The sequence below is a fragment of the Chiloscyllium punctatum genome, chromosome 10 (assembly GCF_047496795.1).
Source record: "Chiloscyllium punctatum isolate Juve2018m chromosome 10, sChiPun1.3, whole genome shotgun sequence".
In the NCBI taxonomy this organism is placed as follows: Eukaryota; Metazoa; Chordata; class Chondrichthyes; order Orectolobiformes; family Hemiscylliidae; genus Chiloscyllium; species Chiloscyllium punctatum.
The window spans coordinates 30,965,753-30,985,919 of record NC_092748.1 but is presented as its reverse complement, the minus strand read 5'-3'; the positions used below and the strand labels follow the sequence as shown (position 1 = coordinate 30,985,919).

The 20,167-nt window shown below is 41.1% G+C and overlaps 1 protein-coding gene across 1 annotated transcript in view; it reads left to right on the top strand.

Annotated features, from left to right (window-relative positions):
• LOC140481979 (collagen alpha-3(VI) chain-like) overlaps positions 1-20,167 on the top strand; it is a 62,406-nt gene that overhangs the window by 22,505 nt on the left and 19,734 nt on the right. Inside the window, exons 3-5 of the mRNA XM_072578761.1 lie at positions 3,783-4,385; positions 10,247-10,855; positions 18,028-18,630. Of these exons, the coding sequence (XP_072434862.1) occupies positions 3,783-4,385; positions 10,247-10,855; positions 18,028-18,630 (1,815 nt within the window). The remainder of the gene's footprint in view (positions 1-3,782; positions 4,386-10,246; positions 10,856-18,027; positions 18,631-20,167) is intronic.

Genomic DNA, 20,167 nt, shown 5'->3' with positions numbered 1-20,167 from the left:
CTGTTTTTATAATGCCCCAAGTCTGTAAGTGAAGTACCTGCTCCTTGTGCTGATACAGATTTTGGAATCAGTCTTTATTTTCCATTCTACCCCAGCTAGATTCCCTCTCCTACCACTGAAGATAGTCCTTTTCCAGCTCAAAATGTTTCTTTTGATTTTTATTTGCAATTTTCAATTACAATTATACAACATTTCCTTGAGGCTATCCCCTGCCTGGTTATTGCTCTATAACTCCAAAGCTGAGAAATTATTTATTGTTTTATAAGAGTTCCAATCTAACTGAATATGCTTCAGTTTAATCCGCACCCAATAAACTGATCAGAAAACTCTGCTCACATTTTGACAGCTGTGAAAAATTACACCAGAGCAGTTGTGACAATCCACAATATTCTAAAATAATCAAAAAATAATTAAAAAAACAGATGTATTCATTTTATTTCCCAATGTTAATGAAATCTTACAAACATTTCCAGATCCTGATTAGATCAGTGTCATTTCCCAAACATGAATTATTTTTCCTTCAGGGTACATTCTATTTTTATTGTTTTTGTTGTAATCTATCCACGAAAAATATATTATCACTAGGCACATTCAGTTGTGGAAGTACATTGTGTACAGCGTCATGAAAAGTTTCAGACTAATTTCATATTATAGCTGAGAAATGTATTAAAAAATAAAGTCAGAATTCTGAAATGAAAGGATTCACTGCTTATCATCCTAGCCCCTGTTTTCCGCACTATATCCTCTGTATTATCATGAGTTCCACAGGGAAAGTTCAGTTTACAAATGATAATTCTCAGAAATCACTTCCAAATTCATCATAATTATCAGAGTATTATGACCAAAGCTTTCCATTTTGACAAGCCAACACTGCTAATCCTATTTTCAATGTCTAAAGCCTAATGGCATTTGGACCTGTCAGAACATCTCAAGTAACTGAATGCTGCATTTTCATGAGTGATAACAGATGCTTGAAGCAGCATGTTAGAATCAACTAGAAATACTATGCATCTCGTTACTTCTTTCTGGCCAAACCCTGATTTTACTTGTAAATGAATATTTGCTTGCATGAAACAAATTGAAAACATAATTTGAAAAAGTCTGTTCGGTGGGGTGGAAACAATATTGACCTTGATTGTCTACAGAGCACATGAAGAACAAGAAAGTAGAGGATCTCTTCACTTCATGAAAAGTGTCCAAGTTAGGTTAATAGTTAAGTAGAAGTGAGCGAAGAAGTTCCAAGTAGTCACATGGAAATTCTACCAACTTCACAGCATTACAGACTATCTGATGTATGCTAAGTAGATAAAATGCTTCAATAGATCATAGAATTAAAGTGCAGAAGGAAGCCATTTGGCCCATTGTGTTTGCTGTAGTCCTTGGTTGAACAACTCATCTTGTACTGTTCCCTTGCTTTCTACCAGTAACCCTACACATTTTCCCTTTTTAAGTAAGAGTCTAAATGCATTCTGAATGTTTCAGTTGAATGCCTCTACCATACTCCCAGGCAACAATTTCCAGATCCTAACTACTCACTAAACGTGTTTTTGTTTTGTGTCGCTTTTGTTTCTTTTGCCAGTTATTGTAAATCTGTGCCCTTTCATTCTTGACCCTTTCACCTGAGCATTGTTCCACCTTATTTCTTTTGTTCAAATCTCCTATGATTTTGAAAACTCCTTTCAACGTCCTCTCAACTTTTCCTCCTCTAAGGTAAACAGCCAGGACTTCTCAAATCTTTTGTAACTTGGAAGTCACTGTCCACAAGGCTGGCAAAAGTAGAAATGCTTGGTCAACAGAGAACATTGGATGGGTTATAAAGCTAATAATCGTACCATAATTAATGTATGACTATGATAATAATTCCAGCATGCAGGACTTCCCTTGGTGACACTGGAATGAATACGATGGAATGTTATGGAATCAGGTTGGGGAGAAGTTGGGCTTCAGTGCTCTGTGACTGAGATTAAAATTTAAAAAGAAGGACACTTTTGTTAGTTCCCTTTGACAGATCCTTGTGATGTATCTGAGAATTGATTTTGGTATGATTGTTGATAGTTCCAATGAGCTTGACAGTTAGTGATTTTATGTACCTCATTATGCACATTCATGCCTACTTTTAACAATTCCAATGGCCAACTTACCTCTTCCAAAGGTGTCCCAGGACCTCAGTTCTTCAAAGGGGAATCCTGGCTATCTAAATGAAAGGAGACCACTTTGCTATTCGCAAAATTGAAGCCCACTGTTACCACTTCTAGTCTGCACACTTCACATCGTATACACTTGGTCACCAAAACCGGCCCTGTTTAGAGGCAGCTGCTGATTTCTTTGGGTGGCTGCACCTGCAATACACACAGGTGTGAATAACAGCCCAGTGCCATTTCCACCACCACGCAGATGATAGATGCCAAGTCTGGGGCATCAATGGCTAACCTCAGAACTAGCAGAGCAGGCTCATGGGGCCAAACGGCCTCCTTCAGTTTTTACTTCTTATGGTCAATCCTAACCATTTTTAGAGAAATTCTGTCATTGCCACCATATTATATTTCGCATGGTCATTTGTGATTGCAGCACACGGTCTTATTCATGCTACACTTGGCCTTTCCATCCGGTGTTCTGAACCTGTCTCTGCATTTTGCATATCCCTATACATTTGCTTTTACCGAATATGTTTTTGCTTCCTTCTATGAACTATAGAATACCTTAATCATCTATCCATCTCCAACCTCTTTTCTACTTCTGAACACTGCTGTGCAGACCTGCGGCAATTTGGTTTAAATCTTCACCATGCACACACTTCCCCATGTGGACATTAGTCCCACTTCTGCTGAGATGCAACTTGTAATTTTTCAATAGATGCCTCCTGTCATTGAACTGACTCTAATCTCCCCAAAATCTGAAGCTCTCCAGTGTGCATAATGTCTTAATGTACTCATTAGTCCTCCCTAGCATTCTATTTTTAATTCTTGCTAGCACTGAGAGTACTACAGATATTTCTAACCTTGAAGTACCAATTTTGAACTTATTCTCTAGTTTGTTGTCATCACTTGTGCTTGTTATCCAGCTACTTCTGGGATATGAGCTCATACAGACTGGACGAAGCTTGGTTATCAGTTTTATTGAACATTGTCTTCTAACTATGTAATATTTACAACAAGCTTCAAGATAGAACCATCTCCCAGCAATTCTGGGGTTTAGCTGATCAAGTATCTCTCATGATGTAGACTAACCTATTTATATATCAGCACCAGACATTTTAACAACATCTCCCGCCAGGTTTAGGACTGTTTTTAATGCATATTTACATTATCCTATATCTAGATATCGGAAGTTTAATCTGCACGTTGTCAATATTTGCTAGCTGTATGCCACTAATGTGAACCATGGTGGCACACTAATGACCATGTCATATCTTTGAACTTTAAATTCTTGACCTTACAATTGGGATGTATTTTATGTTGGTTGGTAGTTGGTGGTTTCTGACCTGGAAGTGGGTGGATTGCTGATGCCTGATCAGCAGCCCATCCCCCAATTTAAACATCCGTTCTATCCACACAGTAGCAGCAGCATACGTGATTTGCAAGATGCAATGTTCCTCAAAGGAAAATGCTGCCTTTCCCTACATTACCATTGTGATAACACTGTCAAGGTACAGTATATTTTTATAATGCAGAAACCCTAAGGATTGGAAATATGTTATATTAAATGCACATTATTTTCCTTTATAACGCATTGTTCTGCATTATCTGTTTTAACATGTTCATCTTTTACATTTATCTTTCAAGTGCAAGAAGCAGCTGACCTAGTTTTCCTAATTGATGGATCAAGGAATTTGGGAAGTGGTGAATTCCAATTCATACGTTCTTTCATTGCAAATTTCATTGAAGATCTCAATATTGGCCCTGATGCTATCCAAGTTGGCATGGTGCAATACAGTAAGACGCCCAGTACCGTGTTCTATTTAAACACATATACAACAAAATCAGAAGTCCTCAATGCTGTTAAAAACCTTCGACAGAAAGGTGGAAATGAAGCCAACACTGGAATGGCCCTTCAGTTTCTGGTTGACAATCATTTTACTCCGACGGCTGGGTGTAGGGCTGAGGAGGAGGTTCCTCAGGTAATGGTCCTCCTCACTTCAAGACAGTCCAGTGATGATGTCAGACGAGGGGTGTTTTCAATAAAAAAGCGTGGCACCTTTACATTTGTTCTTGGGGTTAGAGATGCTGATGCAGCCGAAGCCAAACAGATAGCGACTGACCCTTCATTTTCTATGCTCATCCCTGATCTCCGCCAAATGGCTAGCACACAACAGCAGCTAAAGTCACTGTTTTCGTTAGTGGCCAGCAAACAATTGATTATGCAGGTGGAAGAACCTCAGGTTGAAGGTGCGTAGTTTCCAAAGTTTTTACATTGAATTTAACAATCAAAGAAATGACATTTGGCAAAATTGATGACATTTTCCCTCATTGAACAGCTTCCATCATCTCAAGTCTGCTATGGAATACAATTTCAAATCTAATTTAACTTAGCTCTATATAATTTCACTTTGAAGTGGTGTTGACTTTGAAAATAATACATACCTGAGTGATTAGAAAATTTGGTCTTGCCAACTCAGGGCTTTGAGTGTGGCATTGTCAATCGACCAGATTTGGGCATTTGTTTTTCAGTGAGTTGCCAAGAAATTCTAAAACCACATTTATAAAAAAAATATATTCCCCTCACCCTAACACATTTCTTGGCGGTTAGAAGGACGTCAGAATCGATGAGTACTTTATATGAATACCAATAGAGGTGGTCCAGAGACCAGACAACATAAGTGTGAGAGAGAAATAAAGTCAATGAATAATCTAGATCTTCCACTCTTTGGATCCTGCAGATGTCCTAATATAGTGGCCCAGATCTTCCGATGGGAAAAGAGTTGTTCCTGTATTATAGACAGGAATTGTGCATTTCAATGATGCTGAAGTACAAATTCAGCTTACTCCATTGGTATTGCCTGGTAAGTTTAAACTTCCTGTGGGCAATAAGCTGCTGTCTGGAAGCCTCCATTAATACCATCAACTCTAAATTAGAGTTGAACATCGACTGGCCCAATTTACCACCTTAATCGTTAACCATTAGTATCTGAACTCTCACAAAAATGGCACCTGTTGGCTCCACTCTCCTGGTACATTCCCCACTGCCCACTCCCCACCACTCACCTCATATCTGCACCTCCACCACCCATCGAGAACTTGTACCTCCACCCATCTGATAACTGTAAGTCCCAACCACCGAGAACACTTGCCCATCTGTCATCATACTCCCTCACCCTTCAGAAACCCTACTCCCTCATCCATTGGCATCCAACTAGCTCACCTTTCTGACACTCTACCATCCCATCCACTTACCACCATATCTCCTTACACATCCATCTATCCTACTACTCCCTCGCTAACTCAACTTCTCTTAGTAATTCTCCAAGTGGCTTTGGACCTTAAACATTAAGGATGTAGGATCGTACATTGATTATGATACTTCATGATACTTTCTGATGCTTCATTCACGGATTAACTGGAAACACTCTTGGGTTGGAGGTATGCCCAGGAAACCTCTCCCAAGGTAAGTCAGCAACTTTTACTCTGATCCCAGTCAGGACTGAGAATTCTGACTCAGTTTGGAAAAGTCAAACTATTGACTTTGAGGACATTGCTCAAGTTGTTTCAACTTTCCAAAAATATCCCCATTCTGTGGGACCCACCAATAAAGTGTCTGACTCAAGGTATAGTCAAACCTAACTTACCCCTACCCTGCTATATCACCCTGACCTTGCTGTCACCCATTCTACCTCCCAGCTTTCCATATCTCAACCTGACTACACCTTGAATCCATAAGTTCCAAAGTTTGTTTTTCCCTTTGTATTAATGCTTTCCATTTTTCTGCAAAATTTCTACCAAAAGAAAATTTTACTCAGTCCAATGTAGGGGCAGATTAGTAAGAGACCTGCTCTCTAATCTATAGCTCTCAACAATTATGCCTCCTAGAATCAGCCTGATTATCCTGTTCACTGACCACCAGCTCCACCAATGCCTCAAATGTGAAGTTCCATTGAATTACTATCACATTTCCTAATTTAATTAACAGAGATAGAAGTATTAATGTACTTAGACATTGCTTCTGGTCTGTTTATAATCTTGTGATGGTTGTTTTTTGTTAAACCTGTTTAGACAATAGACAATAGACAATAGGTGCAGGAGTTGGCCATTCTGCCCTTCGAGCCTGCACCACCATTCAATATGATCTTGGCTGATCATCCTTAATCAGTATCCTGTTCCTGCCTTATCTCCATAACCCTTGATTCCACTATCCTTGAGAGCTCTATCCAACTCTTTCTGAATTGAATCCAGAGACTGGGCCTCCACTGCCCTCTGGGGCAGAGCATTCCACACAGCCACCACTCTCTCGGTGAAGACGTTTCTCCTCATCTCTGTCCTAAATGGCCTCACATATTTTTAAGCTGTGTCCTCTGGTTTGGCACTCACCCATCAGCGGAAACATGTTTCCTGCCTCCAGAGTGTCCAATCCTTTAATAATCTTATATATCTCAATCAGATCCCCTCTCAGTCTTCTAAACTCAAGGGTATACAAGCCCAGTTGCTCCAGTCTTTCAGCGTAAGGTAGTCCCGCCATTCCAGGGATTGACCTCGTGAACCTACGCTGCACTCCCTCAATAGCCAGAATGTCTTTCCTCAAATTTGGAGATCAGAACTGCACACAATACTCCAGGAGTGGTCTCACCAGGGCCCCGTACAACTGCAGAAGAACCTCTTTGCTTCTATACTCAATCCCTCTTGTTATGAAGGCCAACATGCTATTTGCCTTCTTCACTACCTGCTGTACCTGCATGCTTACCTTCATTGACTGGTGTACAAAAACACCAAGATCTCTTTGTACTGCCCCTTTACCTAAATTGATTCCATTTAGGTAATAATCTGCCTTCCTGTTCTTGCCACCAAAGTGGATAACCATACAATTATCCACATTAAACTGCATCTGCCATGCATCTGACCACTCACCTAACCTGTCCAGGTCACCCTGTAATCTCCAAACATCCTCCTCACATTTCACCCTGCCACCCAGCTTAGTATCATCAGCAAATTTGCTAATGTTATTACTAATACCATCTTCTATATCATTAATATATATTGTAAAAAGCTGCAGTCCCAGCACTGATCCCTGCGGTACCCCACTGGTCACTGCCTGCCATTCTGAAATGGAGCCATTTATCACTACTCTTTGTTTCCTGTCAGCCAACCAACTTTCAATCCAAGTTAGTACTTTGCCCCCAATACCATGCGCCCTAATTTTGCTCACTAACCTCCTATGAGGAACTTTATCAACAGCTTTCTGAAAGTCTAGGTACACTACATCTACTGGATCTCCCTCATCCATCTTCAGAGTTACATCCTCAAAAAATTCCAGAAGATTAGTCAAGCATGATTTCCCCTTCATACATCCATGCTGATTCTGACCTATCCTGTTACTACTATCCAGATGTGTCGTAATTTTAACCTTTATAATAGATTCCAGCATCTTTCCCACCACTGAAGTCAGACTAACTGGTCTATAATTTCCTGCTTTCTCTCTCCCACTTTTCTTAAAAAGTGGTACAACATTAGCCACCCTCCAATCCGCAGGAACTGATCCCGAATCTATCAAACTCTGGAAAATAATCACCAACGCATCACGATTTCTCGAGCCACCTCCTTCAGTACCCTGGGATGTAGACCATCAGGCCCCGGAGACTTATTAACCTTCAGAACTAACAGTCTCTCCAACACCAATTCCTGGCAAATATAAATTCCCTTAAGTTCAGGTCCTTCAGCCACTGTTACCTCATGGAGATTGCTTGTGTCTTCCCCAGTGAACGCAGATCTGAAGTACCAATTCAATTCTTCTGCCATTTCTTTGTTCCCCATAACATATTCCCCTGTTTCTGTCTTCAAGGGCCCAATTTTAGTCTTAACCATTTTTTTGCCTTTCACATACCTAAAAAAACTTTTACTGTCCTCCTTTATATTTTTTGCCAGTTTACCTTCGTACCTCATTTTTCCATAAGACCATAAGACCATAAGACATAGGAGTGGAAGTAAGGCCATTCGGCCCATCGAGTCCACTCCGCCATTCAATCATGGCTGATGCGCATTTCAGCTCCACTTGCCAGCGTTCTCCCCGTAGCCCTTAATTCCTCTAGACAACAAGAACCTATCAATCTCGGCCTTGAAGACATTTAGCGTCCCGGCTTCCACTGCACTCCGTGGCAATGAATTCCACAGGCCCACCACTCTCTGGCTGAAGAAATGTCTCCGCATTTCCGTTCTGAAATGACCTCCTCTAATTCTAAGGCTGTGTCCACGGGTCCTAGTCTCCTCGCCTAACAGAAACAATTTTCTAGCATCCACCTTTTCAAAGCCATGTATTATTTTTCCTCTGCGTATTTCCTTCTCAGTAATCCTCTGTTGCTCTTTAAAAGCTTCCCAGTCCTCCGTTTTCCCACTTATCTTTGCTATGTTATACCTTTTCTCTTTTAACTTTATATGTTTCTTAACTTCCCTCATCAGCCACAGTCACCCCTGTCTCCTCATAGGATCTTTCGTCCTTTTTGGAATGAACTGATCCTGCATCTTCTGCATTATACCCAGAAATATTTGCCATTGTTCCTCCATGTCATCCCTGCTAAGGTATTGCACCAATGAACTTTGGCCAGCTCCTCCCTCATAACTCCATAGTTCCCTTTATTCAACAGAAATATCGTCACTTCCGATTGTACCCTCTCCCTCTCAAATTGCAGATTGAAGCTTATTGTATTATGGTCACTACTTCCCAATGGCTCCTTCACTTCGAGGTCTCTGATCAATTCTGGTTCATTGCACAATACCAGATCCAGAATTGCCTTCTCCCTGGTAGGCTCCAGCACCAGCTGTTCTAAGAATCCATCTCGGAGGCACTCCACAAAGTCTTTTTCTTGAGATTCAATACCATCCTGATTCTCCCAGTCTACCTGCATATTGAAATCCCCCATAACAACTGTAGTAACATCTTTACGACAGGCCAATTTCAGCTCCTGAGTCAACTTACATCCGACATCCAGACTGCTGTTTGGGGGCCTTTAGATAACTCCCAACAGGGTCTTTTTACCCTTAGAAATTCTCAGCTCTATCCACACTGACTCTACATCCCCTGATTCTAGGTCCCCCCGCGCAAGGGGCTGAATATCATCCCTTACCAACATGGCCACCCCACCCCCTCTGCCCATCAGTCTGTCCTTACGATAGCATGTGTAGCCTTGAATATTCATTTTCCAGGCCCTGTCCTCTTGAAGCCATGTCTCAGTTATCCCCACAATATCATATCTACCAATTTCCAAAAAAGCCTCAAGCTCATCCATCTTATTTCTAATGCTTTGTGCATTCATATATAGTATTTTTAATTTGTTACTGCCCTCACCCTTCCCATCAACTCCTATTTCACTCAACCTTACAGCATGATCCCTTTTTGAGTTTTCTGCTTCATTGATACAGTTGTCTTTCTTGACTTCCCTTGTTCTAACTTTCCCTTCAATTTCCTTCTTAAACATCCGGCTTTGCACTCCGACTTCACTTCCACCCAGCTCCCGCCGCTGTCTGCTGCAAAAATGTTTTGTGCTGAAGATTCCCTACCTTCGTGTTTTATGATGGTTTATTTATTAAATCAGTAACAATTGTTCTTAATATAAATTGTAAATACAAATTTTCAAATGCTTTGGTATGCATCATTGTCAGAATTAATTTCAAATGTCATATTTCTGTATCGGTTCAATATTTTTCAGCCACTAATTGGAATACTGTGGTTTTTTTAATTTCAAAAATATGCTTTATTGATAAAAATTATCTTTTTATATATATAGTCACATATGCAGTAGCATATCAAGGAAACAAACAAACATTGGAGTTTGACTCTATCCAAACAAAACAAAGATATCTCTTACTTGAACCAGGCTATATTTGCATATTTTCAATTTAAAATTCTTAAAAAATGGCTTTACATATGTAAATAGTCACAAATGCAGTTCCAGAAGTGAGTTGGGCTTATTCTTAAATTCTTGCTTGCACTATAAATCCTCTATTGTGCTCCATAGTGAGCCCTGCTTCAATGGTGGTGATCAATTTAATGTTTTTCTACTTTTTGCATGAAAAGATCTTCTAACTAACCTAAATTTACTTTACAGTTCAAATCCCCCAAAGGGACATCATATTTCTGATTGATGGCAGCTCCAGTGTGGGACATGCTAACTTTCTGAAAATATGCAAATTTATCTCAACTATAACTGAAAACTTTGTCATTGGACCAGATTCTGTGCAAGTGGCAGTGGCACAGTACAGCGATGTTGCAACGACTGAATTTCACTTAAATACCCACACGTCACAATCTGCTTTACAAGCTGCCCTGAAAAATCTCAGGTTGAGAGGTGGTTGGACACTTAACACTGGCGCAGCTCTCGACTACATCTATCGAAACCATTTCACCAGAGCTGCAGGAAGTAGGAAAGAAGATGGCGTTCCCCAGTTTGTGGTGCTCATTACTGGGGCAAAATCTAAAGATGATGTGAAGCAACCGGCAGATATTCTGAAGCGTTCTGCCATAATGACTTTTGCCCTCGGAGCCAGGAATGCAGATCAAGCAGAGCTAACAGAGATTGCAATTGACCCCAGTCTCGTTTTCAATGTGGCTGAATTTGATTCTCTACCAGATATACAGGAAGAAGCACTGAGACTGTTGTCAACGTTGGCTGGTGTAACTATAGTTTACGAGCAACCAATTGCTTCAGTTAAAACAGGTATCCAAAATTTTAGCAGCCACTCTGATCTGTTTTGATTGCAGCAGCAAGAAATAATGCATTTGCTATGCAGAAACTTAATATGCAATAAAGCATTCATCTTTCTAAACTGAAACAGTATTAGGGAAACACATTCTGGAAAAAAATATTACTTGCTTTTGCAATTCCCACATTCATTTTAATGAAGCATTCCTTTCGGAAATGAATATTAACTGTGGGTTTTCCTGTTGAGGTCGCTCTGGAGATAGATTATTTCATCACATCAATCATACAAGACATTGATTTTGAAAGACATTAGTAAATTACTGTATGACAGTCAAATGTACATGTTTTCTTTGATTCGATCTGTCTGTTAGCAGTCAGCTTCTCTTCAGAGTCAAAGAATATTGGCCTTTATCGATCAGTGCATTGAGTGTAGGAGTGTCATGCCCTGGCTGTACAGGACATTGGTGGGGCCACTTTTGGAATTTTGCACGCAATTCTGGCCTCCCTGTTATGAAAAAGATGCTGTTAAACTGAAAAGGATTCAGAAAAAGTTTACAAGGATATTGCCAGAGTTGAAGGGTTTGACTATAGGGAGAGGCTAAATAGTCTGGGGCAATTTTCCCTGGAGCATTGGAGGCTGCAGGGAGATATTATAGAGGTCTATAAAATCATGAGGGGCATGGATACAGTGAATAGCCAAAGTCTCTTTCCCAAGGTAATGAAGTCTAAAACTAGAAGGCGTACGTTTAGGGTGAGAGGGAAAAGATTTAAGAGGGACCTAAGGGGCAGCCTTTTCATGTAGAGGGTGGTGCGTGTATGGAATGAGCTGCCAGTGGAAGTTGTGGAGGCTGGTACAATTACAGCATTTAAAAGGCATTTGGATGAGTATATGAATAGGTTTAGAGCGATATGGGCCAATGAGACTAGATTAATTTAGGATATCTGGTCAGGATGGACAAGTTGGGCCAAAGGGTCTGTTTCCGTGCTGTCCAGCTCTGTGACTCTATGGCTCTAAATATCTTTCAGTGAGACAGAGCTTTACCTTTATATTGTATAAATCTATGTTAAAAACAGGAATTTCCCTTGGGGGAATTTACTGGTTTGCGATATCATTGCTGAGAACTTAAGCCAGTTTTCAAGCATCCAGGATTGTGAAAACTTGGTCCTTAGCCATGAACTGCAAGTGGTGAACACTGGTGCAAGATGCATCTAGCACTGGTATCTAGCCTGACTGAAGCATCTTTGCTCGTAACCTGGGGTTTTGGGAAGAGGATGATAGGAAGAATGTCAAATTGTGGCCAGTAGCAACTATCAGGCCCTCTACTATCAATCCCACAGGTTAATATAACCTACTATCTACAATCTAAAATCTACCATCTCCATCATGATTCCTAGCACTGAATCTGATAATTTTATCTTGCAACACTCAGCACCAAGAGTTACATCTTCCTATTACACCCATTGCCTCTTTGCTTTGTGAAACTGAGTTGGTCTTTTCATGGCCAAATAAATGATTGTGAATTATCTTCTGATCCAGATAAGATGGCAGTACTTCCATTTTCTGTCATGTGTCACTCACCCCTTCTCATAAAACATTTGTTACCCCTCATAAACGCATGAAACTGGGACTGATCAAAACCTTAAAATGTCCCCACAATTTAACTGGAACACTTAGGAAAATAAATGTTTGCATTTCAAAAATGTTTGCATCGCTTACTGCTCCATAAATAAAAAAGACAAAATGCCCAGCAGAAAGTCCACACTTCTGCACATATGAGGCTTAAGTTAATCTGAGAGTGGGCATTAGGCAGGTGGGGGTGAGGTGAGCTGCAAATTCACCCCCGCCCACCAACACTGACCTCAAAAGCATGAAGTGTGGGTATTTTTCACTCCTGTATTTCAGCTCTCCGCTCTTGATGTATTACCCAGAAAGGATTGAAAGCAAGTGGCCGATGGGCAGTTGTGCAATGTGTGTGGTTCTGGGCTGAGAGGACAATATCCCGCAGTCAGGCAAAGGTGTGGCGTTTGCTAATTCATGTACTTGGGAAGAAGGAAAGGACATAATGGTGGGCAAAGCCAAGGATAGGAAAGGATGAAACTTTCTTTCCACCTCACCTGGAATGTTACAAGGCAAAATCTCTGTTTCCTTGGGCTTTTGTTTTGTCTTCACCTACTCTCCCTCTTAACATTACCTGGTGACAAAACTGCATTGTCATTGGACTCCAGTCTATACCTTTGAAGGAGTATGCTGCTACCCTCAGGCAGGCATCCTGCTTGGAATTGCAAGTTAAAACTGAAGACTGTGGGAATTGGTGAAAAATCAAGTGAGAATATGAAGCAACCAAAATACTTCCAAGATGTGGTTACAATGCTAACTATTATAATTGAGAATGAACCACAGAGGGTTAGTTCTGATGCTGGGACATTGGTGACTTTTAATCCTCTGTTGATTTTAATGACTTGCTTGCTTGCTTCACAACTGATCTTGGAGAAACTGTTTGGGTGGAACTTCACAGCACAGAAGGAGATAAGTGTATTATAGAGTCATAGTGATGTACAGCATGGAAACAGGCCCTTCGGTCCAACCCGTCCATGCTGACCAGATATCCCAACCCAATCTAGTCCCACCTGTCAGCACCCGGCCCATATCCTTCCAAACCCTTCCTATTCATATACCCATCCAACTGCCTCTTAAATGTTGCAATTGTACCAGCCTCCACCACTTCCTCTGGCAGCTCATTCCATATCCGTACCACCCTCTGCGTGAAAAAGTTGCCCCTTAGGTCTCTTTTATATCTTTCCCCTCTCAACCTAAACCTATGCCCTCTAGTTCTGGACTCCCCGACCCAGGGAAAAGACTTTGCCTATTTACCCTATCCATGCCCCTCATAATTTTGTAAACCTCTATAAGGTCACCCCTCAGCCTCCGATGCTCCAGGGAAAACAGCCCCAGCCTGTTCAGCCTCTGGGTTCTTTCTTGATAATATGTTTTTTGAGGTATAGCTCTTAATTAAATTTAAAATATAAACCCTAACTATTAATTTAACCTGGGGCAGTGTTTTGTAGAGGAATAAGATGGTGTTATTTTCTGGGTCTGTAAATTGTGAAGGAGCAAAAATGGCCTTTAGTAGAGTGATATGCGCTTCTTGTCAGTTGTGGGAGTTTAAAGAGAGTTTAAGGGTTACTGCGGATTATATATACAATAAATACTGTTGGTTGCGAATCTTATCAGATTGAGTAGATCGGTTGGAGAGACAGTTAGAAGCAATGAGGAATTTGCAACAGCAACAGTATGTGATGGATGGCAGTTATAGGAAGGGGGGACGTCTCAGATACAGTCACATAGATGGGTTAACTTGAGGAAAGGTAAGAGAGGTAGGCAGCTAGTGCAGGAGCCTTCTGTGGCTATACCCATTTCAAACAAGTATGATGTTTTGGAAAATGTAGGGGTGATGGATTCTCAGGGGAACGTAGCACGAACAGCCAAGTTTCTGGTATTGAGACTGGCTCTAATGAAACGAGGGGTACGTCAGGTTCCAAGTGATTAATTGTGTTCGGGGACTCTCTAGTCCGAGGTACAGATAGACGTTTATGTGGCCAGCAGCAAAAAATCAGAATGGTGTGTTGCTTCCCTGGTGCCAGGATCAAGGATGTCTCAGAGAGGGTGCAGAATGTTCTCATGAGGGAGAGGGGCCAGCAAGAGGTCATTGTCCACAATGGAACCAACGACATTGGAAGGGAAAAGGTTGAGATTCTGAAGGGACATTACAGAGAGTTAGGCAGGAATTTAAAAAGGAGGTCCTCGAGAGTAGTAATATCTGGATTACTCCCAATGCTACATGCTAGTGAGGGCAGGAATAGGAGGAGAGAGCAGATGAATGCATGACTGAGGAGCTGGTGTATGGGAGAAGGATTCACATTTTTGAACCATTGGAATCTTGTTTAGGGTAGAAGTGACCTGTACAAGAAGGACAGTTTGCACCTAAATTGGAAGGGGACTAATATACTGGCAGGGAGATTTGTTAGAGCTGCTCAGGAGGATTTAAACTAGTAAGGTTGGGGGGGGGGGGGGGGGGTGGAGGGGTGGGGTGGATGTGTGGGACCCAGGGAGATAGTGAGGAAAGAAATCAATCTAAGACTGATACAGCTGAGAAGAGAAGTGAGTCAAACAGTGAGGGCAGACAGGGACAAGGTAAGACTAATAAATTAAACTGCATTTATTTCAATGCAAGGGGCCTAACAGGGAAGGCAGATGAACTCAGGTCATCGTTAGGAATATGGGACTGGACTATCATAGCAATTACAGAAATATGGCTCAGGGATAGACAGGATTGGCAGCTTAATGTTCCAGGATATAAATGCTACAGGAAGGACAGAAAGGGAGGCAAGAGAGGAGGGGGAGTGACGTTTTTGATAAAGGATAGCATTTCAGCTGTGCTGAGGGAGGATATTCCTGGAAATACATCCAGGGAAGTTATTTGGGTGGTACTGAGAAATAAGAAAGGGATGATCACCTTATTGGGATTGTATTATACACCTCCTAATAGTCAGAGGGAAATTGAGAAACAAACTTGTAAGGAGATCTCAACTATCTGTAAGAATAATAAGGTGGTTATGGTAGGGGATTTTAACTTTCAAAACATGGACTGGGACTACCATAGTGTTAAAGGTTTAGTTGGAGAAGAATTTGTTAAGCATGTTCAAGACAATTTTCTGATTCAATATATGGATTACCTACTAGAGAAGGTGCAAAACTTGACCTACTCTTGGGAAATAAGGCAGGGCAGGTGACTGAGGTGTCAGTGGGGGATCACTTTGGGGCCAGCGACAATAATTCTATTAGATTTAAAATAGTGATGGAAAAGGATAGACCAGACCTCAAAGTTGAAGTTCTAAATTGGAGAAAGGCCAATTTTGACGGTATTAGGCAAGAACTTTCAAAAGCTGATTGGGGGCAGATATTTGCACGTAAAGGGACTGCTGGAAAATGGGAAGCCTTCAGAAATGAGATAACATGAATCCAGAGAAAGTATATTCCTGTCAGGTGAAAGGGAAGGCTGGTAGGTATAGGGAATGCTGGATGACTAAAGAAATTGAGGGTTTTGTTAAGAAAAATAAGGAAGCATAAGTAAGGGACAGACAGGATAGATCGAGTGAATCCTTAGAAGAGTATAAAGACAGTAGGAGTATACTTAACAGGGAAATCAGGAGGGCAAAAAAGGGACATGAGATAGATTTGGCAAATAGAATTAAGGAGAATCCAAAGAGTTTTTACAAATACATTAAGGACAAAAGGATAATGAGGCAGAGAATAGGGCCCCTCAAAGATCAGCAAGGCAGTCTTTGTGTGGAGCCACAGAAAATGGGGGAGATACTAAACGAGTAATTTGCATCAGATTTACTGTGGAAAAGGATATGGAAGATATAGAAAGTAGCGAAATAGATGGTGACACCTTGCAAAATGTCCAAATTACAGAGGAGGAAGTGCTGGATGTCTTGAAATGCATAAAGGTGGATAAACCCCCAGGACCTGATCAGGTGTACCCTAGAACTCTGAGGAAGCTAGATAAGTGATTGCTGGGCCTCTTGCTGAGATATTTATATCATCGATAGTCACAGGTGAGGTGCTGGAAGACTGGAGGTTGGCTAACGTGGTGCCACTGTTTAAGAAAGGTGGTAAGGACAAGCCAGGGAACTATATACCATTGAGCCTGATGTCAGTGGTGGGCAAGTTGTTGGAGGGAATCTTGAGGGACCAGATATACATGTATTTGGAAAGGCAAGGACTGATTAGGGATAGCCAACATGGCTTTGTGCATGGGAAATCATGTCTCACAAACTTGATTGAGTTTTCTGAAGAAGTAACGAAGAGGATTGATGAGGGCAGAGTGGTAGATGTGATCTATATGGACTTCAGAAAGGCATTCGAAAAGGTTCCCCATGGGAGACTGATTAGCAAGGTTAGATCTCACAGAATACAGGAAGAACGAGCCATTTGGATACAGAACTGACTCAAAGGTAGAAGACAGAGGGTGGTGGTGGAGGGTTTTTCAGACTGGAGGCCTGTGACCAGTGGAGTGCCACAAGGATTGGTGCTGGGGCCACTACTTTTTGTCATTTGCATAAATGATTTGGATGTGAGCATAAGAGGTACAGTTAATAAGTTTGCAGATGACACCAAAATTGGAGGTGTAGTGGACAGTGAAGAAGGTTACCTCAGATTACAACAAGATCTTGATCAGATGGGCCAAGAAGTGGCAGATGGAGTTTAATTCAGATAAATGTGAGGTGCTGCATTTTGGGAAAGCAAATCTTAGCAGGGCTTATACACTGAATGGTAAGGTCCGAGAGAATGTTGCTGAACAAAGAGACCTTGGAGTGCAGGTTCATGGCTCCTTGAAAGTAGAGTCACAGGTAGATAGGATAGTGAAGAAGGCGTTTGGTATACTTTCTTTTATTGGTCAGAGTATTGTGTACAGAAGTTGGGAGGTCATGTTGTGGCTGTACAGGACATTGTTTAGGCCACTGTTGGAATATTGCATACAATTCTGGTCTCCTTCCTATTGGAAAGATGTTGTGAAACTTTAAAGGGTTCAGAAAGGATTTACAAGGATATTGCCAGGGTTGGAGGATTTGAGCTATGGGGAGAGGCTGAACAAGCTGGGGCTGTTTTCCTTGGAGCATCGGAGGCTGAGGGGTAACCTTATAGAGGTTTACAAAATTATGAGGGGTATGGATAGGATAAGTAGACAAAGTCTTCTCCCTGGGGTGGGGAAGTCCAGAACTGGAGGGCATTGATTTAGGGTGAGAGGGGAAAGATATAAAAGGGTGGTATGAGTATGGAATGAGCTGCCAGAAGAAGTGGTGGAGGCTGGTACAATTACAACATTTAAAAGGCATTTGGATGGGTATATGAATAGGAAGGGTTTGGCGGGATATGGGCCGGGTGCTGGCAGGTGGGACTAGATTGGGTTGGGATATCTGGTCGGCATGGACGGGTTAGACCGAAGGTTTGTTTCCATGCTGTACACCTCTATGATTGTATGACAAAGCAGCTTTGTATTTTCAGAACTGAATCCAGTTTCTTCACAAATTCAATATTCGGCGGAAATTATGCTTTTGATTTTTAGAACTTACAAGTATTGCCATGAATATCACACTAATTGTGTATTTCCTAATGATAACAGAAATGGACAAGAAAGATATTGTTTTCCTTATTGATGGATCAAATAATATTGGAAGAAGAAGTTTTACTGACATCCGTGACTTTATAGCAACAATTATTACAGCGTTTGACATTGGAAGTGATCGAGTGCAAGTGGGCTTGGTACAGTACAGTGATGCTCCAGAATCAGAGTTCTTCCTCAACACCTACTCATCAAAAAATGAACTTATCTCTCATGTAAGAGAGCTGAGGCAGAGAGGTGGCAGAACTGTCAAGACTGGACAAGCACTGAAGTATGTACTTAGATACCTTTTTACCAAATATTCAGGTAGTAGACAAGAGGAAGGTGTTCCCCAGTTTCTGGTACTTGTTACTTCTGGAAAATTGAGTAATGACATGAAGCAGTCATCAGATGCCCTGTTAAAAGCCGGTGTTACAACATTAGTCATCGGAACAGAGAATATGATAAGTCAGCTGCAAGAGGTTAGCTCCGACCCTAGTTTAGCTTTTGGTGTGAAAGAGTTCCGTTTTCTTCCAGAGATACAACAAGATGTACTGTCACCTTTGTTAACGCTGACTGGTGTCAGGAAGACTTCTGAATCACCAACAGTTCGAACCACCAAAGGTAACTCCATTTTGTGTAAGCACGCTTTGTCTAAATTATCTTATGCCATAATAAATTTATCAGATAACCTTGGCTTTAGCAGTCTTCTCTCCTCTCTGATTACTTTAACATTGAATATATTTAATTTTGGCCACACGCTTAAAAGGCAATGTTTATTTTTTGGAAACTCTGCTCTAGGCTTGTCACAAGATTGTGATATTAAAGCATCTTTTTCTCTAAAATATGCAGAAGAGCTCACAAAGTTTTAGGCCGCACAATGACGTTTGGCTTCAAGACATATTGGTTGACAGGTCAAAACCAAGAACAGTATACATTTTAAGACCAAGTGATACTATTTATTTTGCACAAACATTTATATTTTAGGTGTGATGAAGACCATGTGTTCTTCACAGTCTCATTTTAGAGTGTAGTGTAATGGAGCTGTATATGAACTCCGCCCATACTATGCTGCTCAGTGAGGTGCAATGCTGTGACATCACCAAAAGGATATTCAAATATCTTGAAGCTCTTACACACAGGAACAAATTACAAAATGCATGAGTGGTTGTCTAACTGCAGACACACAAGAGTTTTTTTTTAAAATTAGTTTTCAATCTTCACTGCTCTCCTTGAAGGTGAAGGAGATATTTTTGGTGTTTGTGTGTTAGTGTAAAATGGGTGAGGGAGAGTTGCTTTAGCTCTTACTTGATTTATATTTCCAGTGAAGGCAGTCTATCCCATGATTTGCTGTCACCCATTTCTCACCAGCCTGCAAGGTCCTGCAGGGTTTTACTGAGTCTCTGTCTGACCTGTGATATATTATGATGAAACTGTGAGTCATCATTGAGTCTGATTAGACACTGCCAGAAGGCTGTATAACTGGTGAAAGTATCAAAGGACAGCCTATTTCTTTTTGTCATTGGATCCTCACGTAGATGTACATTCTATTATAAGGTGCTCCATAGTGATCCAGAGCAGGACTTGTGGTTACTTTATCACAGCTTTAACCTAGTATTACTAAGGTCAGTTCTAGGGAGCCATTACTGTATTGGCTGAGGTCAACTAATCCAACACAGATGAGATCAGATTCTACACTACAAAAAGCTTCCCAACTAGACCCAACCCCCTACCCTATCCCTGTAACCCTGTATTTATCATGGCTAATTCACCTAACCTACATTTCACTGAACACTATGAGCAATTTAGCATTGCTAACTCGACTAACTTGCACATCTTCGGACTTTGGAAGGAAACTGGAGAATCCGGCAGAATCCCATGCTGACACAGACAGAATGTGCAAACTCTGCATTGACAGTCACTGAAGATGGAATCAAACCTGTGTCTCTGAGGTATCAGTGCTAACCATTGAGTCACCATGCTGCCCAATTAGAATGGAAGTCATTGGAATGGATAAAAGATTTTGAAAATGATAAATCAGGACAATTTCAGCGCCATTTATTTTGATTCTCCCTATATGGTAGTCTTGTTCCTATTTCAGGGATTGATAATATATGATGTCCTTCTGATCAAATAACTTGTGTTTCATAAATTTGATCCG